General features: G+C 47.1%; 1 protein-coding gene across 1 annotated transcript in view; it reads left to right on the top strand.

Moving 5' to 3' along the window:
• Positions 1-22,727, top strand: part of BEND4 (BEN domain containing 4) — a 28,939-nt gene extending 6,212 nt beyond the window's left edge. Inside the window, exons 2-5 of the mRNA XM_045834562.1 lie at positions 1,946-2,512; positions 14,300-14,391; positions 18,286-18,526; positions 22,105-22,727. Coding sequence (XP_045690518.1) covers positions 1,946-2,512; positions 14,300-14,391; positions 18,286-18,526; positions 22,105-22,322 — 1,118 coding nt within the window. The 3' untranslated portion in view covers positions 22,323-22,727. The remainder of the gene's footprint in view (positions 1-1,945; positions 2,513-14,299; positions 14,392-18,285; positions 18,527-22,104) is intronic.
• The last annotated feature ends 961 nt before the right edge of the window (positions 22,728-23,688 follow it).

Raw genomic sequence — 23,688 nt, 5'->3', positions numbered from 1 at the left:
TGGCTCCATGGTCTGTCTTCAGGGAGATGGCTCAGGGAAGAGACTAGCACAGGCCTTTGGAGCAGTTTGAGCAGCACATTCCTGGGCCGGGGGAGCTCACCATGGGGAGGAACGGGGCCCTCCTGCCCGTGTCTGGGGCAGTACTACGCCCTAAGAGTGAGGAAGCGCCACGCCAAGAAGAAAATGTGGCGGGTACACAACCCCCTCAGGGTAGTCCTGCCAGCCCCACCCCAGCCAAGTAACCTAGAACTGCTGTGAACTAAGGTTCTCTGTGTACGGCCGCCCACCCTGCTTGCACTCAGTGAAGATTGCCTGAGGTCCTGTGCTGGCCCTCACGCCCCAGGGCTCTCAGACCCACTGCGCCCCACAGAGGTGCCGTCTCTCTTCCTCTTCTGAGCCAAGGAGCACGGGCCTCTGTGTGCCGACTTCTCGTTTCTTCAGAGGGATGTAGGGACGGTGGCATTTTGTAGGTTCAGGAGACGTGAAGGGTGCTCCCTGTGTGCCGGGCACTGTGCTCTGCGTTTCACGTAAGCTCATTAAATCATTGAAAAAGGAGACTTGACCCCCCCCCCCCACAATACCGTAGTTTTTTCCGGAAAGACTCAAAGAGCACAAAATGGAACCTGAAGTGCTGCAGGGAGGTTTCTGAAAGGCGCTTGCCTTGGTCATACATCCTGGATTTTCTGGAGAAATCAATTTCTCAGTCACAACGCGTCTAGGTCCTTGTTCCCGTAGAAGCCCTTGAGGATTTCACCATTTATCATTCTGAGAGTTACAGGGTTTTTGTTTGTTTTCAGAAAAAATCCAGCTAGTCAACATTTTCAGAGACAGCAAGTAGCTAGTTACATTTCTCTCATAAACCATCGTTATTGGCACCAAAAATCTACAATATTCCGTTTGTTGCCATTATTCTGGGACGGAGGAAGGGAGGCATGCTCCTTCCCTCTGTGACGTGCACCTCTCTGTATCCGCACCTAGCCCGTTCTGGGTGGTGCTCGGGAAAGAAGGGACTCCAGTGCCTTGTGACATTTACATTGAGAATAAATTTTCAAGACCTTTAGACTGACAATATTAAATCACATTTTCAAAATTTGGGGTTTTTTTTCCCACTTTGTTTTTTTGCAGTGAATTGATTGCTTTCTGTTTGCTTTTTGCCTCTGCCGATTAACAGTTAATGTGCTTTACAGTTCATCTGTGTGAACTAACTGGCATCCTCAGCACATGCCATTTTAGGAGATTTGGCAACCTAATGGGAGAGGCTCTACTGCTTTTCAAATGATGCTGACATAGATCAGCCTAAACATTGGCCTTGACGAGAAATCTAAGTGGGCAGATAAATTGAAAGGGCCGTGGACACGGCTATTGGAGAACACATACAGTTTTGCTTTGGAGGCATCATCATCTGCCTGATGGGCCTCCTCTTTGTTTTACCTTCTGTATCTAGTGAGCTCTTATCTTTTCTTCTCCAGTTTGCATCTGGGAGCAAATACTCTCGGCAGGGATCGTACCAGCTGATTAATAGCAAGGGCACAAGGGCACTCCAGAAATAGAAGTAATGATTGCTCTAAGCCCACCTTTCAATGAGGAATTGAGTCTGCAGTGGCTGGCTCGATTCATTAGCGTAAAGACATTAATGAAGCCATAGGTGTGAGTTCAGATCTGTGCAGGCCAGTTACTGCCACAAAGAGGGAAATCTCTATGCGGTGCCCAAAGTCCCAGTCCAGCCATTTCCCAGAGTGAGGGGCTGGGGCAGCTCATAGGGCTCCTCACCAGCCAGAACAACAGGAAGCTGTACGTCCTATTAAAAGTGGATTCTCTGTAGCACCTTGATGTGTTAAAAAATGCATTTTTAAAATATTTTTTAATGTTATATTCAAAATCAAGGACTGGACTTATCCTTCGTCTTTGGCTGTTGGTTTCTGATGCGTCGTTTCGTGTGTTTCAGAGAGTCGCATGATCCTGGATGCCTTCGCCCAGCAGTGCAGTCGAGTTCTGAGCCTCTTAAATTGTGGAGGAAAACTTCTGGACTCCAACCACTCTCAGTCCATGATTTCTTACGTGAAACAGGAAGGCCCAAGTTACACTGAAAGACAGGACCAGTGCCACATTGGAAAAGGGGTCCACAGCCAGACCTCAGACAATGTAGACATAGAGATGCAATATATGCAAAGGAAACAACAGACTTCTGCCTTTTTGAGAGTCTTCACTGACTCCCTACAAAATTACCTGCTCTCGGGGAGCTTTCCAACTCCGAACACCTCTTCGGTCAGCGAGTACGGCCACCTGGCGGACGTGGACCCTCTGCCAACCTCCCCGGTGCACACGCTAGGGGGCTGGACCTCCCCAGCAACGTCCGAATCCCACGGTCACCCATCTTCCTCTACACTGCCAGAGGAGGAAGAGGAGGAGGAGGAGGAAGGCTACTGTCCTAGATGCCAAGAACTGGAACACGAGGTTATTTCATTGCAGCAAGAAAATGAAGAGCTCAGAAGGAAATTAGAGAGCATCCCAGGTACCGGCCAGTGGCAACTCATTCCTTTCCATTGTCTTGTGTGTGTGTGTGTGTGTGTGTGTGTGTGTGTGTGTACATGCATGTGTGTGTGGTTTGTTTATTTGCTTTTGGCCAGCAATGGCTAAAAATTGGAAAAACAGGTATGCTCAGAGTACCCTTAGCCTGCCCACGCCTGACAGAATTTCAGGATGAGCCACCAGCCTCATCCTGTGTTTAAGCCACATTCTTCTTGAGTACAGGCCTGAAGAGCATAGCCCTATTAAAGGATGTCTCGCCCTGGCTGGTTCGAGCATAGTCCCGGAACCAGAAGGCCACTGGTTCAATTCCCAGTCAGGGCACGTGCCTGGGTTGTGGGTTGGATCCCCAGCTGGGGTGCATGCAAGAGGCAACCAACCGATCAATGTTTCTCAACACCGATGTTTCTCTCCCTCTCTCTCTCTCCTATCCTTCCCATCTCTCTTAAATCAACAAGCATGTCCTCTGATGAGGATTAAAAATAGTAATTTTAAAAGATGTCTCTTATCAATAAAAGTGACTCCTTAGATATGGTGCAATGAGGTCGGAATAGGACCAGGGCTTTGAGCCTGAGTTTCCTTCAAAAAAAATGGCCATGTTCCTTTAAAATGGCTTCTGCATTTTTAAAGACTTTGATATATGCATTTTATTAATCAGCGATAGAAATTGAAATGATAACCTTCAGAGAGACAGGACTCAAGTAATAATAACAAATGATCTCTTCTGTTCCATTAATTTCTCATCTTTCTTGTTAAGTTACAACAAGCAGAGTCTCTTTTTAGCTCACACACTCCCCCTTAAAGTTCGTAAGCAGCTATAAACTAAAAGGAACAGATCCGAGACAGACCAGCAACTAAGCTGGTCCCAGACTGTTTGTGCCCCCGGCTGAACACAAGGCTGTTCCTGCCTCTAGAGATACTGCATTTGCAGAAAAGTGAAACTCACCTTCACGACAAGGCCTTCTCTGGGTTGCAGGGCCTTTTTTTACTACTTAGAATGGTATTGATTTTGCTTATTTCTTTGAATTCATGCCTGCATGTCTGTGGTGGCTGATAAAAGATACTAATGTTAAGATCTTTAGCTAGAACAGTATCTTCAAACCTCTTTAATCATACAGCCATTCATAAAAGTTTCTGAGCTCGTACCTCCCACGTACATGTTTATTGGTGTACATCGTACCTAGTAGATGTTCCACACTAACATATTATGTTCAAAATGAAGCATACGCAATACATTTAAATTTTTAAAAGCTGATACGTAAATATAAGTAGAAGCTACTTTTTTTTTCCTAACTTGGTGTCTTTGTGCCGTCCAGTTGGGCAGCTGACCCGGAAAGGACTTGCTGAAGAGAGTTACCCACTTGTTTACTAGCACACGTAGAAAGCAAAAACAAGTGTTAAGAATTGCCGGATCAGAAATTTATTTTCCTTTCATGTAAAATTCTTTTACATAGACCTCAGGTCTGGGTCAGAATATTTTGGAATTAGATTTAGAGCAGCGGCTTTACGGGAGAGAAGCAAGAGGCAAAGTAAACCCATCCTCTCCTTGGTGTTTGAGCCTTGGGGTTAGATGCAGAGTCAGGGTGTTTCCCACCGGGCCAGTACTGACTTCACTGCAGGGGAGAGACTGGGTGGGACCCGCAAAAGTACAGTGAACAGAGCGTGCCGGGCTTCTCCAAGTCAGAGAGAGAGGGGCACAGCCGACGCACTGTGGGATTTTACAGCTCACCCAGCTCCATAAGTTACAGCCAATTGACTATGGGTGTTATACCCAAAGGGGTATTTTCCATTTTACTCCCCACACCTGCTCTTTCATTGGGAGAGAAAATAGTGACCTGGAGACCAACTAACTGTGGATACTTATTCTGTCAGCTCCCCAGAACTGCGGGGGAGGGTTTAGAGTACACGGACAGGTGACATAAATGTCCAGGGTAGTATTGCCTGATTCCTAACCCTGAATATTTGATAGACCACTTGTCCCTGGTAAGTTCTAAGCAAATACGGGCTGTCTGTCCACCTCTCATTTCCTGGATCGGTACCAGATGAAATGTCTCTGTTAGGGAGAACTCATCACTGACCGGCCACGAGTCATTGTCCTTCTCTCCTTCCCAGAAAGGCAAGAAAAACGTTGCTTGAGCCCTGCTGATAACTAGATACTGGGTGGCACAGGTTGATACTAGACTAGTAACTATCACTGTAAACATTTCAGCCCTGTTGGTAATCATGAACTTGAACCTGTAGACATTTTACATGGAGAACCACGATCGCTTTAAATGATTTATACCAAAACCCAACTGTATAGATGAAGAGTAGTTATGAATAGAAAAAAAAATTACTGTAAAGTATAGAAAATACTTTATTTGTGATTATTTCACACACGTCCTTGCTACCCAGGGACACCTTAGCATTGGGCATCAGGTTGAACGTGTTGCTTTGAGATGAAAATGTGACTCAAAGAGACACCATTGCCCTGTTGCCCTCATTTCCCAACCTCTGTTTTGGCTGAACGACCAACCAGATCACCCAGGAACCCACTTTTCACTCTTACTAGCTGTCTCTTTTGAGTGGGGGAAGCGGTTATTTTTAGTTACCAGTTTGAAGAACAGTGCAGCAGGCAATACTCTGGGTTTGCACGTAACGAGAATAGTCCTCGAGCAGTAACTCCCTGGTGTCATGTGGGCTGGATTTCCCCTCAGCCCTGTCACTGCTTCCCAGGGGCCTGCGTAGGCCTCCGTTGTCCTAGAGGCCAGCACTTTTCCGTGGGAGATCTCTTCTGTGGAACCGACCCTTCTGTTGGGGGCCATTCTTACAGCCAGACACGGTGGGTGACTGTAAAGGAGAGGCTAGCGTCCAGCAGAGAGCAGAGGGGACAGGTGCTGGGGGCCCCTGCTGTCGGCCAGAGCCCAGACGCTGCTCCCCAGCCACTTCGCCACCCTCCAGAGTCCCGCTGCTGAGCCCCTCTGAGATTCCTGTTTCTGTTTTTTTCCCTAAAGTAAAGCATTCATACCCGAAAGCAGTCCTTGAAGTAAAAGTTCAAAAGCAGTGAGCCTATCAGTTTACAAGAAAGAAAAGATTACACTTGGGCAGCTATAAAAGGGGGAAAGGGAGGTGGCAGACCTTAGTAAAAACAAAGGTTCTTTCCAGCACCACTTGCGAGGGTCTGCGTTACTATATTATTTGTGAAACACTCAACAAAGTCTCACTAATTAATTACCAGCTGCATGCAAGCCAGGGGCTTCTGAGCAGTACTGGCTAACTTCCTTCCCAGAGTTAACTTGCAGACGTAGGCTACTGAACGTGCATCCCAAAGAGGCAGCCTCAGCACGTTTTCTTCTGTATTAGGTTACCCCACTAGAAATTAGTCTGTTTAAAACTTGACATTTTTTTAAAGAAAGTGAAAATAGGTCAAAGGGAAAAAGCCACACATGGAAAAGATATTGGGATCAGGAATGCGGAGAGCTGCGAAACTGTGAAAGGAAGGGCAGCGCTGGGGAGGCTGCTCAGGGAGGGGCTGTCAGGGCAGAGCACTCACGTTCAGGTTTAGAGACCCTGCGGCCAGCACAGGGTGAAGAGGAGTCAGGAGAGGGGGCGGGTGTAAAATACCGTTACTTCGTCTAAGTTGAGCCCCCAGCGAGTGTAAGACACACCAGTGCTGTAGGCTCCCCTAAGAAGAAGACACTGTAAGTCGTGATTGCACGTTATAATGATCTTTGAACACCAAGGTCAGAGATTTTGAAATAGGGAGAATACAGGTCTTAGAATCATAGATATGGTAATTTAAACATAATTTCCTAGCCCTGGCTGGCGTAGCTCAGTGGATTGAGTGCGGGCTGCGAACCAAAATGTCGCAGGTTGGATTCCCAGTCAGGGTACATGCCTGGGTTGCAGGCCATGACCCCCAGCAACTGCACATTGATGTTTCTCTCTCTCTATCTCCCTCCCTTCCCTCTCTAAAAATAAATAAATAAAATCTTTAAAAAACAAAAAATAATAATAATTTCCTAAGTTACACATTATAGGGAAGATATACTTGTTGATATTAAAGAACTTTCTACTGTTTTTTTTTTTCATCCTCACCCAGGATGTGTTCGTTGACTTTAGAGAGAGGGGAAGGAGAGAGAGACAGAGACAGAGACAGAGACAGAGAGAGAGAGGGAGAGAGGGAGAGAAACATCCATGTGAGAGAGAAACATCAATCCAGTTGCCTCTCGCGCGATAAGGGAGCAAGTCCATGGCCTTTTGGTTTACAGGACAACATGCCAACTAACTGAGCCCCACCAGGCAGGGCAGGAACTTTTTGCTCTTTGAAAAGTATGCTTATGATTCATACTTCAGTTTATCCTCGTCACTCCAGTACTTCCATCTCACAGACAAAGAGGTTGAACCTGGGCAAGCGATGTCTGCGGCAGACCTAGGAGTACGATCCCAGCGTCCTGGCTCCAGATCCACTGTATCCCCCTTCCGTGCTCAGAAATAGTTGATTCTCAGTATTCACAGTGTTTATGTTCTGTAAACTCGCTCTGAACACTGAACCATTACTCCTAGGGGAAATACAGAGCTAGGTTCCTGTGAGCCTCTGGCCACAGCATTTTCATCAGCTGATCAATACATAGCCATGTTTTTATTTAAAGAAACCTTATTTCATGTATAGTGTTGGCTGATTAACATTGAACTCATGGCACTGTAACTAATGCCAAAACGAAACTTAATTAACATGTATTTTCTCCATGAGGCATGTCACAGCCTTCTTGCATTTGGGAACACTAGACAGCACTCAGCTGTACATTCGGAGTATATTTTAAACAGCGAAATCACCAACAGTGAGCACAAAAATGCGAAAACTGTGGCGCTGAATAGACCACAAAAAAGATATTTGTGTGTGGTGTAGGAGCTGAAATAAGGCAGAGCGTTACCTTGTTCAGCCTCAGCTGGGGATGGGTGCACCAGGCTACTCAGAGTTTTCAGTGATCTGCAAATGACCACCAGAGCTCCACAGACACTGATCTCACCGGAACAAATACATTTTAGCAAATAGGCACGTGTGCAAATACAGAATCCTCAGACAAAGGGGACTGACTGCTACAAACTAGAGAACTAGCCTGGGAGTGTGCAGTTCTGGTAGTCCACAGTTGTGATTTTCTACGTAAGAAGATTTTCTAAAAGATAAGTCAGTGTCAGCTTTGAGGTAATAGTGATTTTGCCCAAACAAGAAGCCCTTGGAGTAGACACAGTGCAGATTCGCTGGTACCTACCACCGCCATTCCCTCCCTCCAAACTCACAGCTGCCCAGCATTTCCTGTGGGAAATGCTCAGGTCGACCCCGGGGTGTGAGGACCATGAGGTTGGCCCCGGGGGTGTGAGGACCATGAGGACACGTGTTCTGAGTAAAACGGGTAGAGCAAATGACGAGAACAGAGAGGAATGAAGGATTGAGTTCCGTAACTTATAATCAGTAAAAGTCATCACAGGTCCTGTTACAGCTGCAGGCAAGACTGAGGGAGGCAGAACAAACAACGTGAGGGGAAAAGCAGGGATTTCAAGTCCAACCAGAGTTTGGATTTCCGCTCCTGCTACGTGCCAGCTGTGATTTTCGGCATGTCACTTAACCACCCTGCGCCCAGTTTCCTCTTTCTGTAAAGGGAGGTTAGTTCGTACTGCTGGAGTGTTGGAAATATGAAGTGCATTAAGTAGCAGCTGAGTGCCTACGAGGTCTTCCAATAGGCACTCAAGAAATGGCAGCGTTCAGAAAGAGAGAGAAACTTCTGTGCCTAGTAATACGGAAATCTTAGTAGATTAGAAGTGGTATTCTTATCTTGTTAAGCGCTCACCAGTCAGTCAGTTCCCCAGGTTAGAAACTTCAGATCCCTCCGCAAAGCATCTGTCGTCCCCCACCCCCCGCTGGCGGTGGTCTCATCTCCTGTGGATTCCAGCTCACACACGTCTGTCTGGTCTGTCAGTTGGGCTCCTCCTCTCGCCCCTCCGCCTTCACCTGGGCCTGTGTGTCAATGTGGGCCATTGCAGTAGCCACGCCACTCCTCTCCCAGACGCCAGGCTCTCCCCACTGGAAGGCCCCAGGTCTCCCACTGCTAAAGAGCCTCTGAGGACCTCACGTGGTCTGCAGGGTAAAGTCCAGCACCCTCTGTGCGGCACGTGAGGTCCTTCACTGCCCAGACCTTTCCCTGCCCGTTTTCGTAGACTTGACCCTAAGTTCCCACCACACACCAAGTGTTCCTGCTCCACTGGACAGTTTGTGATTCCTGAGGTGCCACACACTTGTGCTCCTGGTCCTCCCTGACTCCTGCTGTTCCTTCTAAGAACGTATTGTCCTTTTCGTCACTTGAAAAACTCCCACTCATCTTTCGGTATCTAGTTCAGGTGACAGTCTTCTGTCACAAACCTGTTCCCTAGTTCCCAGACGAGATTAACCCCTTTCTATAGCACATCTGAGTATTTCTGTTAATGTCGGTATCAGGGCAAGGTTTTACTTTCTGTGTGTCTGTCTCTCCCAGTGACTGAAAGGAAGAGAGGCAGGCCCTGTAAGGCCCTCGATGGCAGAGGCTGAGTCACCTTTGTGTCTCCAGTTCCTAGCCCAGTGTCAGGCGTGTAGCATCCACACGCGTGAGTTAAATTACACAGAACGTCGTCATCATAAAAAGCATAACCATGCCTCGAGTGCTGGCTGAGTGATACTTGAAGCTCATTGTTTATTTCTAGGTATTTACAGTTCAGGAGCTTACACTTTACAGAGACGACGCGAACAGGACACTTATAGGGGAGATCAGCACACAGCTGGCGTGATCGTCGAGGACAGTAAATAATTTCAGTCTCCCTGTCAAATTGTGTGTGGTGTATTTTGAAGTAACGTTTTGAGTTTTACAACTATCTAACAAGGTAGATTAAATAATGCGTGGGGAACGGAAAGAGAAACTACAGTTGAGATTGTAATGCAATGATCTGCAATGAAAAGTAGGCACTCAAAGCCCAAGTACCCTTAATATAGGCGAAAACAGAACTGGAGCAGTGCCTTGGAAGAGCCGCACTTCACAGTCACTCACAATACAGCAGCCACGTCAGCAGAGTCAATTAAGTGGCCTCTCCAAGGAATTCACTAGGCTCCTGGTCGTAAAACAGCGATAGCTTACATTAGGCGGTATTTGCTGGGCGCCTTCTTCTGTGCCTGTGTTGTTTCTGTTAATCCGCGCAATAACTGTGTGCAGTGGGTAATATCCTCACACATGCGATAAGAAAGGGTAAGTAACTTGGCTGGGATTACACAGTTCAAAAGTGCCAGAGTCGGTACTAAGAAAAATATATAGTGTCCAAGAATTACTTTAGGACTGATGCCCAGGCCTTTCTGTCAGTGAGTGTTATGTACTAGTGTTCTCACAGACTGTGCTAAAGACCCTGTCTGCGGGCTCCACTCTCCCGCGAGCCTTCCAGGCCAGGGGCCGCCTTTGGGTCTGAGAGCAGCGCAGTCATTTACGTGGTGTGGGTGCTTGATGGAGAACATTTGCAGTCTGTCCTCTCAATTTTTACCTTATGGACGCAAAAGAACTTTCTACGTTGTAGCTTTTTTTCTCCCGGGTATTTAATACTCTTTCCAGGATTGTCTAATATGCATTTTAAAACATCACTACATAAATAGTAATTTCAGGATAGGTACTAGGGGCATTTGGGGTACCTTTATATTCTTGCTTCCCTTTTATTGGAAACTGCTACAGTTTGGGGCTCCTCCTTGATTTTTGTATTCCCCCTGTGAGATGGACCCGGCTTTCTCTGGCAAAACGTGTGAGTGAGTAAGTGAACCCTGCCTGCTGGGTCTGAGGTGATAGCTTCTCCACCAGCAACAGTGCCTTGCTTCAAATTCATAATGTGCACAAGGAGACAGTCAGAGTTGAAGGCCTCCGGAGCCCTAATTGGCTCCTTGAAAGTTCTGTTGGTCTTTATGCTGCCGTAAGCCCTGACCTCCCTCCCTTCCAGTGTCTGGCCTGGACCCCACCTGAAACCCTGGCCCCATACTCACCGTCGGCGAGGGCCCCACATCCTCACTCAGAAATTCCACAGGGTGTCCACAGAACTGTAGGTTGATGGAGCAAAAGGGCAAGAAGCCCGGTTTCCCACCACTCCCTGCTGGGTGCCCTGCACTTCTCGCAGGCAGACGGCGTGGTGTAGTTGTGGGTCAGGGCAAAATTTCTTCCCCCTTTCAGCTCTCCTTAAACACAACTATCTCCGCTTTCCAGACTGACTTTTTTCTCACACAGAAAATATTTTGCTTAATGCTGCAGCTTCCCTGGATAAATCTAGGGAACGCTCAGCAGAGCCCTCAGTCAGGAATGGTGTTCCAAATCCACGACTGCAGGGGTCTGGGCCTGAGCGGGTCCTGGAGGCCTCCGCCTTCCCAGGGTGGGGCTGGGGGAGAGGCCGGAGGTCGGGGTCTAGGTGGAGGGCCCAGGACAGTGCTATTTCAGTTTTTTTTTTAAATATATTTATTGATTATGCTATTACAGTTGTCCCATTTTTCCCCCTTCACTCCCCTCCACCCTCTACCCCCTCTCCCACCCACATTCCCCCCTTTAGTCATGTCCATGTGTCATACTTACAAGTTCTTTAGCTTCTACATTTCCCATACTATTCTTACCCTCCCCCTGTCTATTTTCAGTTGGCTGAGTCGGAGCCTTATGCTCCTGACCTTAAGCCTTGTGCCCATTTATCAGCCTACAGGACCCACTTGCCCTAAATAGAGCCCCCTACGGCCAGTAAATGCACATGTTCAAATCAGCTGGCCTTGCTCACAGCTTTGCACTGCTGCTTAGATAGTTCAGGGGATAAACAATGGGGCAGTCGAACTCCAAGCCCTCCCAGGGCTATGACCAGTGCTGAGGGCAACACAGCACAAAGGAAGGGCTGGGTGTATGTAGACATTCTTCAGACAACTTTCAAATTATTTTAATACATGCCCACTGTAGAAACCAGTTTTTTAAAACTGGTTTTTACAAGCATGATAAAGGATAAACATAATAATAACTACCCTAATTTGGTACTAAAATATATTATTATATTATTAACACGTGTTTCCAATCTCTTTTCTATACACATAATTACTTTTCTTTTTAATCCTTACCCAAGGATTTTAGAGAAAGAGGAAGAGAGGGAGAGAAACATCAGGGTGAGAAACATCGATTAGTTGCCTCCCATACATACCCACCTGGGGATCAAACCCACAGCCTTTTGGTACACAGAATGACACTCCAACCAACTGAGCCACCCAGCCAGGGTGACACATAATTACTTTTAACACGTGGAAGTCATAATGAATGAATAGTCGGGTTTTATTTTATTTTATTAAATTTATTGGGGTGACATTGGTCAATAAGATTATATGAGTTTCGAGTGTACAGTTGTGCACATGTGTATATTGCAGTGCGTGCTCACCACCCAAAGTCTGGCCTCCTTCCGTCACCATGTATTTGACCCCCTTCCCCCCTCTTCAGCCTCCCTCACCCCTTTCCCTCTGGTAACCGTCACACTGTTGTCTGTGTTTATTAGTTTTTTTGTTCACTCCTTCATTGCTTTCTATTTTATATTCCGCATATGAGTGAAATCATATGGTTCTCGTCCTTTCTGTCTGGCTTATTTCGCTTCACGTGATATTCTCAGGATCCATTCCTGTTGCCACAAATGGCAGTATTTCATTCAGTTTTGTAAGCTTTTTTGCTTCATTTAAAAACTTTTTCGTAAACATCTTAATGACTATAAAATACGGGTAAGGGATCAAAAGAAGTTTCATTCAAATCCTAATCCGTCAGTCAGTATTGACAAAGTTTGCTAAAACTTCCAAACTAAATCCAGATAATACCCGGCCCGAGTCACAAAGCAGCGGCATGCATACAGTTGCATCGGATTCTGACCGCAGACTGGGAGGACGGAGTGCTGCTCGCGGGGTCCTCCTGCCCAGCACTGTGCCGCACAGACTTGGACATGGGAGTCGGGCGAATCCCAAAGGCCACCGTGGGCAAAGACCAGAGCTCGAGCACAAACCTGTTTTCTGCCTCCATTAGCTTCCCCAGTCTTCTGCTTTTCCCCCCATAATTAATGCCCATTGCCAGAAGTTTCCATCTTACCCACTGTGGCATCGGTAAAGTGGGTTAGACCTTGAACAAAGGCAGGTGGTATTAGGGGCAGTTGGCTGGTCTCACCAAACTCGGGCTTTGTCCAAGTCCTGCTTTGAACTGATTAGCTGCACCTTCTTTTTTTGTTGACTTGTTTGGCAATTGCCTCTTCAGTTTGAGGAATGTATTTAAATGACAAATCAAGAGTGGCCTGTGACAGAGGACTAAGACACAGGTCTGAAAAGATGGTTATTTAAGAAAAATCTTTTTTGGCAAGAAGAAAAATTTCCCTTCCTACCCGTACTTCCCATCTTCAAATTCTTCAAAAGGATGTTGATGGAGTCTTGGGTTTGTTATGTCACAATGTGATGTTGCCTGAAAATCCTAAAGCTGTTAGTGGGTGAAGATGATCATTTGTTTGTGGTCTTTTAAAAAAAGTGGTGAGGAAAAACAAAGTAAAGAAAGCCCGGTGGTGATACTTTAAAGTTGGGGTTCGGTTAAATATCTGTTATTATCTTCAATATGACAAAAACATCTTAGGAAAACACACAGCTAAGACATAGTGGCAATAATTCACATAAATTAGGTTTTTAACTGAGCTACCCAGGCCTTGAAAAACAATTAGTACTCCTGAAAAGGCTCTAATATAAATCTTAAGATGTAGGAATTATTTATGCAGTGCTACAAAAAAATGTCAGGCTCTGTGTTGGCTCAATACCTGTTCAGTTTTATTTTAGTTATTCAATGATTCTATAAGACTAAGCCTCAAAAAAGTAAGAACAGTTAATGAAATACACATTAACCAAATATGAATTGGACCAGTCAGTTAAGTTCCTTGAGAGAGAATGGGACACTCACCGGGGGACCTGCGTGGTCAGGTGCAGTCTGTTGGGAAACAGGACTAAACTGCATGGTATTCATGCCTCCTGAAGAGCTAGGCATAAAGCTGTCATTAGAAATGAGTATTTGCCCTGGCCAGCGTGGCTCAGCCAGTTGCGCGTCATCCTGCAAACCGAAAGGTCGCAGCCTCCACTCCCGGTCTGGGCACATGCCTGGATTGCAGGTTCGGTCCCCACTGGGGCCTAGCCAGGCCCCATCTAGGTGTGTACAAAAAGGCAGCCAGTGGGTATTTCCCTCTCACACTGATGTTTCTCTCTCTCCCTCTCTCTCTCCCTCTGTCTCTCTCTCTCTCTCTCTCTCTCTCCCTCCTTACCCCTTTCTCTAAAAAGCAATGAAAAAAGATCAGGTGAGGATAAAAAAATGTTATATTATTGATTAAAAATAGTGAAACGTTAGTTTTTCAGCATTTTAATTTTAAAAAGCATCATTGCGTACTACAGCTACAACTTGAGTCAAAGAGGACAAATCATGTCTCTTCTGTGAGCTGTTCCTGATCATTATCGTTGACCCAAATTCATCTTAGATTAAGTTCGTCTTGAAAGTTTTCAGAGAATTGTGCTGAGCCAAAAACTTTCCCCCAAACCATGGCATCTGTCTGTGTATTTACAAGCTGAAATAACTATGGCTGTCATATGCAAGAAGGTTCTGTCTCCTTTAGAAAATAAGTTCTTTTTAGAAGTTTGCATCAAAAGTCTTTTTAGACTGTGTGTTTTTTCTTGTGGCGGGATAGCTAATGTATAATTGTTGCCATTTCTCGCCCTCAGTGCCCTGCCAGACCGTGCTAGATTACTTGAAGACGGTGCTACAGCATCACAACCAACTCATGATCCCACAGCCAGCTGACCAGCCCACCGAGGTAGGTCTCCCTTTGCAAAAGCAAACGTTGTTCCCTTTGGAATTTCCTTACAATGAAGCCCCTTGATGGCTTACGCACATATATCAGAACAGATTGGCTAGCAAAACACTTGTTTTACTCTCTGAGGCTTACGCGTCTGTTACGTGTGAGCTTGTAGACTGTGGCAAATGATGATGCATGCATTTAACTCACAAAGATTCAACCGTGTACTCGGGGAATAAGAGAAAGAGCCTTAAGTAGCGTGGGCAGTTTTTCCACCATTCTTTCGGCACTGGGGGCTGGAGATGGGAGATGGCATCCTGTTGTGCCCTCAGGCAGAGCCCGTGTTTCAGAATGCCCTTCTGTGACCTCCCCCACACTGAGACTCGGGGGTGTTTAGAAAGGTGTTTTGCAAACATCAGGGCCCCTGAACGTGGGCATTTTGTACCCCTGGGCCACCCGTGTCTTCCACCGTGTAAGAAAGGTGGTCTGTTCTGATGGTGATGGTGTATCTGTCTGACCACAGGACGCTTACAGGATTTTCAAGGCTCAGTCTTCTATGTGTGTCATCTTCATCTTAGGGACATCAGAACCTGATCAGTAGGGGAGGTAACTGCACTCTACCGTACGGGGTTTATAAATGTCTAGGGGTGATAACAGTAGATTTAGGTCGTTGTTTGATGCACTGTTCACGCTGGTGGTGGTAGGCTATTGGCACTCTGCATCTGGTGGTCCAGTATCCACCAGCATCCCCTGTGGGCAGTTGAAATAAGATTACGGTGTATCCCTGTGCTCGCCGTCGAGCAGCTCCACCTGCACACTCGTTCCCAGCAGACCCCGGGCCTCTCCGCTGAAGAAACACAGAAACACACGGCTGTGCCATTTTCTGCTCACCAGAGACAAGATGAAGAGGGTGGAGTCAGTCTGGTGCAGATTGAGACTGTCACCTCAGTGGGACCTGAGGCTTGTTGGGCAGTTGCTCCCTTTCCCTGCAACTGGAGGAGGGATTTCAAAGGTCTGATCCTTTCCTGCAGCCCCAGCCTATCCCTGGTCCCACCACACTCCCTCTCTTGAATTCAGCAAAATGTAAGGTAGCAAGTTGAACTCAGCCTGCTGGATTCTGCCACACTTCCTTCAGCCTTCGTGCGTGCCCACACCCCCAGAGCAGGCGGCGCCCCTGCCGGTGCCGGCTGGTCCACGTCTGCTTCTCCCGGCGCTGCCCTCCTCCTTCAGCATTCGTGCTGTTGGTTTTTCCTTGTCTTGTGAGCTGGTTTCTCTCCTGTGGCTGGGTCATCCCCCTGAGCAGCACACATGCGAGTCTTCCCACCCTGAAAATAAGCCTTCCCTTGATGCTTCCTCCCTCCCTCCATCACTCAACTGCCTTTCCTTACTCCTTCCATCGCCCTAAGAACCCTCTGTCAGCACTTCCGTTCCACAGCACGGCACATCTTGCTCCTTGAGGGTTAGGCCCACGGCTCATCCCCAGTAGCATCCCCAGTGCCTGTCATGGAAGGTGTTTGCTGAGTGGTGACCTCACTTTTTTAAAAGAGATTAAATACTCGAAAGACTGGCTGTATTCGGCATCTCCACCCTCTTAATTCCCACTTGCCCTTCCACCCCTGCATTCTGTCTGCACCTCCACCACTTGTCAGAATGCTCTGCAGGCGGCCTCGGGGACTTTGCCAGTTAGTCAGTCCAGGGGCCCTTTTATCAGCCTTCACCATCCCCAGGCTCTCTCCCTCCTCCTCCTCCTCCTCCTCCTCCTCCTCCTCCTCCTCCTCGTCCTCCTCGGTGATCTCTCTTTCTCTTCTGGTTCCCTGCCCTTTTTTGTGTGTGTGGTTTTCCACCCGCTGCTCTCCCAAGTTTTGTCCTGCGTCTCTGCCTCCTGCTCCCCACTGCCTTCCTCCAGTCAGTCATGGTCTCCCTCTGAACATCAACTGCATGCAGGCTCACCCGTCCCACATCTAGGTCTGGGCCATCAGTCCTCAGGGCTGGCCTCTAGACCAGAGTGTCCGGTGCCTGGCCAGCAGTGGAACGCCTGTGCACCCCAAACTCAGGACACCTCTGAACACCCGTCTGGACTCCTGCTTTCCCCGCGGTAAAGGTGGCACCAGCCCCGGGCAGAAAGGTCTGGGCATCACCGACTCCTTCCTCTTCCTCATTCCTGACATTCCTGACGTCTGCTGCTAGACAGCCAGGTTGAGTAATCTTAACTTCTTATCTCTAGCTCACTGGTCACTTTTCACCTGGACTGTGCCAGTGGATTCTGTCTTCTCCATTCTCCACACTGAAGTTACTTTTCTAAAGCACAGATCCAAAATACATGTCACATACTTAAAATCATTTTATTGCACCTCAGAATACAGTCTGCAGTTTCTTAACTTTGGCATCTCTGTTAGGTTGCCTAACGTCCCTGCGTCCACACCCTTCGTGCCCACTTCTCTGTCTGCTCCACCACAGACACGCACATCACTGCCCCTTCCCACCTCCTGCCAGGAGACAGCAGCCTGGGCTGCAGGCCGTTTGGGACCTGGGGGTCCCGCCCGCCGTGTGATCACCTCTAGTACACAGAGCCGGGCTTGATTTATGCTCCCAAACACTCATATTGAACCCATGCTGATAGAGTTAAATCCCTTTTACAGTCAGGGAAACCTGGGTTCAACAAATGGAAGTAATAACTTGCCCATGAAACACAACCAACGAGACCCGGAACTAAGTTCAGTTCAGCCCAGGCTGAGTCTAAATTCAAAGTACAAACTTTGTGCCTCAGCTTCCTCCCTTAAAAGGAAACTTGAGTCACACTACTGCTAATGCAAGGAAGGTTGAATGCTGTGGAGATGAGCTTCCAGGTGTGGTTTGGTGACAATTTCATAGCCAAATCTGGCGACCTCCTTCCTGTGGGCTTCTGTGCCGTTTGCCCTTCAGTGTTTAACTGAACAGAACCCTTTTGGAAATAAAACCCTAATAGACCCAAACATTGCCAAATTTATAACCTGTAGTAAATTTGCAGAGTTGTAAAACTGAACGTGTTTTCCCTTCTTTATTTTGTGCACCTTAATTACTGGGGAAGGAGTCTGTTAAAGCTGAGATCATGGGTTAATTAATTGTCCTGGACTGTAGAATTTTATGGACAACCAGAACAAAAGTAATGGTTGTGTAGGTGCAATTGACTAAACATGGCTTGTAAATGTTACAGAAATTCCCATAATTAGTCCCATTGCAGCTATTTAGCTTGGGAATTTTACAGCAGACATAAATTACAAAGGTGAAAAGTGAGAAAAAATTTTGAGTTGACATAGTGGCATTTGCAAAAGCTGTAATTTGAGAAAATCTGTTATGCATTGTTATTAATGATTTTTTTTGTTTCCACAGTCCCCCTTTTTAAAATTTACTCTTTAATGTTGGTTGTTTCCACTGTAACATAGTGTCTCTCAAGTGTTAGATGCATAAACACAAGTAATACCTTATGAAAATAAGACCGACCACTAGAGTCATTTCTGAAAGTACGTAACTGCCAACCAAAGGATGAAGAGACCTATTTGATCACACTCTTCAAAGTCATTCCTGCATATTTTAATAGATTGAAAAGGAAAGTTACGGCTTCTATTTAAATAGTGTTCCCTGTCATTGGATCTTGATACATTTTGACCTACCTGTTAAAATGCAAGTTATAAATAGCTCCTCTTTCAAAGGTGTTCATTATACCCCATTGGCTCCTGTTATAGAAAATGCAAATGTAATTTGAAAAGTGCCCGGTTCTGAGTGTGAGCAATTATTTGGTGTGCTCTCCGTACCTGGTTCATTGTCAGCACCCAGCCACTGGGTTGAAAAGCAGGTTCGCCTTTGAAATGGAGATCACCTGGGCTCCTGGCTGGCTGGCTCCGTGAGTAATGAGAGACTCTTTTGCTTTTCCAGGGAAGCAAGCAGCTGTTGAACAACTATCCTGTCTACATAACGAGCAAACAGTGGGACGAGGCTGTAAATTCTTCAAAGAAAGACGGGAGGCGGCTCCTTCGATACCTCATCCGATTTGTTTTCACGACCGATGAGCTTAAGTACTCATGCGGCCTTGGGAAAAGGAAAAGGTCAGTGCAGTCAGGAGAGACAGGTCCTGAAAGACGCCCTCTGGATCCAGTTAAAGTAACATGCCTCCGAGGTACTGCATCCTTCCGCTCAGTGTCGCCATCTGTGATCTCATTTCACCGCATTGGCTGTGGCTCCCGTGCAAGTGTTCAGCCTTTACTGTTTTTTGGGGGGTTTTTTCCCCCACTGAGACCGTGTAGGCTTCGTGTGGCCCATCTACTTGGTATTGAGAAGTTCTTTCTAAAAATTCTCGTGTGCTTGTAGCCTTGGTGTTCTCACTGAATGGCACGTAAGCATCGCATAGCACCTCATGTTTCACGCTCTAAATCAGACTTTATACGCAGCCAGCGAAGGCCACCTCCAGCAGAATGGAGTGCTGGGAAACGAACCGAGGAAGGGAGACACGGGACTTTTATTGCACGTTAGGGAAAGAATATAGCCCATTTTCTCTTCCAGCCTGTGGCCCACCCTCTCCCCCATCCTGTCTAGCTTCCTTCTCAAGAATAGTTGCCCCCAACTCCTCGAATTTCTTTAGAATTCATTTTCCTTAGTGCCTAAAATATTGCCCAGTCAAACTTTATTAGTTTCAAAAAAAACTTCCTGTATTAAAAATACTGCTTAGGTTTTATCAGTATTAACAGCTGATTACTGTGCATCAGACCCACACTTAGTGGCCAGGCCAGAGGGTGAGGAGGAAGAATCAGCAGATACACAGCTCATTCAGCAGGTTCACAGCGAACAGACACAGCTAGGAACATTACACAGCCAACAGAGACATCGTTTGCATCCGGAGACATTCATACCAGAAAGCTCAGCTGTTACCTGTGGAGTTCAATAGTGATTTCACTGGTTGTAGAGATTTGATAGTGATTTACTCTGGACTTGGATCAGAACGTTCTCTGGCGAGGAAGTCGCAGGGAAATCAGTGACCACTGGTCAGGCCTCGGCTATCACACAGGACAGTCTCACACTCCCTCCCGGGATGCCCACTGGGATTTGTGAACCGCTAAGATTTCTCACACCCACCCTGAGCTTCTGATTCAGCTGGTCTTGAGCGGGGGGTGGGGAGGCACGTGTTGCTGCACCTCCAGACCACCCCAGGTGATCTGATGCCCATGCTTCAGAAAACCACCCAGAATGAGAACACCCCTTGGAGTAGGCACAGGTGCTCCAGAGCACCCAGCATTGGCCAGTCCGGAAGTTCCACTTGCTCAGAGTGGGTGTGATGGAAATCTTCAGGGTCTTTCTGAGCAAACTAGCCACAGTGTGCCTCCTTTTCCATTGTCATCGGAGGTGATGGAGTTACTCACCAAGAGCACCAGAGGCAGTGGGGGGCCTGGGAGCCCCGCTGAGAGTACTGTCTCTCAGTGTGAACTGCAGAAGTTGCCCTGAGATTGCTGAGGGACTAAGGATAAGGGGCCTCACAATGGTTTCCCTTTCCAGAAATTCTTACTAAATGTTTTACATTTTAACTGGCAAGTTCGTGAAACTGGGAGATTAATATCCACCCCAAAGCACCAGCGCCACTGTCCCCAGCACGCGGCCGGGCCCTCCATGACACTGCTGCGGCCCAGGCTTGCTGCCCAGACTCTGCCTCCTCCAGCTCATGCCTCTCTCGGGGGCGCGACCCACAGGCTCCCCCTGGAGAATACACAGGCAAGAAAGAAGTGGTGACAGCCTGTGTCCAGGGCAGCTGGTTAGAGCATTTCCATGTCTGTCCTAGGCTGAAATCCTGGGGCATTCCTGTGACCTGGATAGGATTTCTTCCCTAAAGGCTTAGGCCTGGTGACTCCCAGGGTGGGTGTCCTTGTTTTGAGCAAGACGACAGTGGCCAAAGGAAGCCTCAGACCTCGGACACTTTGGGGAATAGAATCAAATCCTGAGCCGACTTGCCCCTGAAGGTGCCCTGCAGGAAGAGGACTTGTGAAGACAGAATGAGCTCTACTTGCAGCTCTGAGTAGGCTGTCACAGTGTTAGGGAAGGTCCTGCCACAGCAGTTGATGCTCAGGAGGGGGCGGTGTCCCAGAGCAGCACATGCTCCCAGAGTGTCAGCTTGCAGTGTCCTCATCCATCAGCCTTGATTCCCTCTCGTTGAGTCTTTGAGTCTTCCAGTGCCTCGTGCTCATATGAGAAGGGGTGTGGACAGAGGCAGGGAGATCACTAAAACAGGTGCTGAGTACTTACTGAATGCAGTAGGGACTTGAGGAGGTCAGAAGGGGAGCAGAAAACAGTCCTTAGCTTCAGTAGCTAATAGTCTGGCTGGAGGTGGTTGGAGGGCACTTGTGAAGAGCTAAGAACACAGATGAAGTAATAGGAAGTGTAAATCTTTGAGACCTTGAGGTCCCAGAATATCTCCTTTCTGTCTGTCCAGCATTGTAACGATGATTACCTAGGCTGGAGAATTACCCTGCATTGCTCCTGGGCTTGCTCCCCAGGATAAGCCATCAGGTTCATGGCAGTCTGGCAGAGGGAGGAGCTGAAGCACCAGTCCTTTCCCCAGGGAAGGCGACTGGGGCTGGGACTCAGGTCCCAGGCAAGTGAGTCTGGGCTAGTGAGTCTCTCATCTCAGGCATAGAGTCGAAGGGGTGCCAGCAACCTCAGAGGTTCCCTGCTTCTCTAAGCCAGACTCAACCGTGATGGGCACAGTTCCATTCACGAGACTTCTCTGGTCCGGGTCCTTGAAAGCATTTGCTTCTCCCAAGGGTGGGTAGAGCATGCGTTTCACAAAGACATTGCAGACCAATCCAGTCATACAGTCAGAACTGTTGTCTTGTTGTGGGCGGGGGGTCACTGCTGGAGAAAACGGTGTGTAAATAGTAGTCATCCTGAACTCCCAACCAGCTGTGCAAAAAACACAGGCTGACTTAGAACCTTTCTTCAGATGTTCACCTCGTTGACAGCTGTTCCTGTTAAAATAGCCATGTAGGAACGCTGCATGTGCCCTCACCCCTGAGGAGACACAGGAAGGGTTGATGTTTTGTAGGAGTCTTAGCTACTTTTTATATAGTCACTCTTCCAGGTCTGCTCATTGCTTTCTGGTGAAGTTAAATCTTTAGAGGAAATCTCATCTTAAAAACATTTTTCAGTCATACATAGACACCACAAGTACAGGAAAAAAAGTACAGCTATATAGCCTGTAATATAAGATTTCAAGAATGTGCAAACCTTCTGAACTAAAATTTAGGCAGTTCCTCAGTTGTTGAGATTTTAACATTTTCTTACACTTAATCTACAGATCAGTAGCTGGTTGAAGAATACCACGTGAATGATACTTGCTATGCTTCTGGAGATAGTTAACATTCTAAAACTGTGAGGTGGTAACGACAGGGAGGGGTTTTGAAAATAGAACTCAGTAACTGACCAAGCATGGCGTCAACCGTGTCTTGCCGAGTGACCTTTGATTTCAATAGCAAGTGTTTTTTAAAAGGATCCCCCACCCACTAGCGTGATGCTTACTCTTGCACATGAGTAGAAAATAGGTTTGAAATGTTGGGTCTAATAGTGGCATCATCATGGCATTGCATTGGAGTTCTCATGAAGCTTTTCTTACAACGCTTCTGTTAACATTTAAGCCGTCTCTCTTACCATCTTCTGCAAAAACCAGCTGTTTTTCTTTCCTCTCTTTTTTTATTGTCTCGTATATTCCCGCAGAATTCATTAGGATGCACTGCACCTCCAACCCCGACTGGTGGATGCCCTCAGAGGAGCAGATCAACAAGGTGTTCAGCGACGCCGTGGGCCACGCCCGGCAGGGCCGCGCGGTGGGGACGTTCCTGCACAACGGGGGCTCGTTTTACGAAGGGATTGACCCCCAGGCTGCCCAGGATGAGGTCTTCAACAAGAATTCCCAGGATGGGTCTGGGGATTAGTGGACAAAGCTGCTCCACGGTAGCCGCTGCTCCTCTCACGAGTTCTCATTGCGAACGTCCTATGCCCATCACCTTAGAGTCCAAAGCACGGCATTCTGTCACGCGCCCTAAATCTGAACTCTCTTAACCCAGTGACACACTTCCCAAATAGAAATCCACTTTAGGGTCATTCGGGAAGTCTGTGGAGCCTACCACAGATTTTCAGAATATTACAGAAAAGAAAAAGCTACAATTGATTTTGCAAGGTTACTACTGGCTAGATGGTGAGGGTGGAAAACAAAAAAATAGGCAGACTCCGAGTCTCCTGTCTGAAATCGAGTAAACTCTGCTTCCTGAGCAGAGCCGGTCCCGTGGGAACCACTTACAGGGACAAGGGGCAGGCATGCCCTTACTTTCACTGTACTAATCGTGATGTTTTCCAAAGACTTGAAGTCATACTTCTCAGTAGAGACATAGGACAGGTGGGATCATATGCTGTGTCTATGCTGACAGAGCCTGTTGTTAACTAGAAACGAGAGAACAGAGACCACCTCTAGACAGTGATTAATGGGAAGTCAGCTGTTATTTCTCAGTTATTTTTACCAAAAAAGTCCTACCGCGTCAATCAGGAAGACATTGTGTAATCTCGGGAGTTTACAAGCAGTAATAGTCCTCATTATGTCAGTCAAGAAACATCCAAAGATCCAAAACCATCATTCAGTGCTTGATTTTGTAGGCTCATAGACCACAGTTCCCATAACCTTAAATCTGGCTTTACTGACACAGTGCCAAAGTGATGGGTTAAACAAAAGACTCTCAATCAATTAGTTGTTTGGTGCACTGAAGGCCAAACAAGTGGTGTGACTTGTGGTGGTCACCGAATTGACCAGACGTTGTGGAATTGTATACACACGGCTTCAGGACCATTCTGACAACTATGCAATGGGCTTGTCTGTAATTTCTCTGAAATCTGAGGGTCTGTCTGTGCTCCGCTGGTCTTTAGCATTTGCATAAAGCTTCTGTTTCTTGTTGTCACTGATGAAAATGTTTCATCCCACTGTGTGCCTGCTTCCCCTAATCGTCCCCTGAGCTGCAAGCGCTGGTTAAGTCACCATCCACTTTCCCGGGTTTCATTTGTTGAGTTCCATCTGTGAAATCAGTCGAGTCTTCGGAACCACTTCTTATCCACAAATGCTACGGAGATGCTAGACTGCAGTTCTGAGGGCTTCAGGTTTAGATGTCAGGAGAGACTGTTACCAGACTAGTCCAGGTTGCTGCGCCCTTTGTAAGCAAAGGGCTAAATTGGCAGCATTTACTGAAGGTTATTAATGTCATCTACAGACATGAAGGATTTTGAAAATTGACTGGAAATTCATTTCAAGTTTAT

Source organism: Phyllostomus hastatus, unplaced genomic scaffold, assembly GCF_019186645.2.
Source record: "Phyllostomus hastatus isolate PE091 unplaced genomic scaffold, TTU_PhHast_1.1 phas_contig_196, whole genome shotgun sequence".
In the NCBI taxonomy this organism is placed as follows: domain Eukaryota; kingdom Metazoa; phylum Chordata; class Mammalia; order Chiroptera; family Phyllostomidae; genus Phyllostomus; species Phyllostomus hastatus.
Note: the sequence above shows the minus strand (reverse complement) of the source record. Positions and strands in the feature narration are given on the sequence as shown.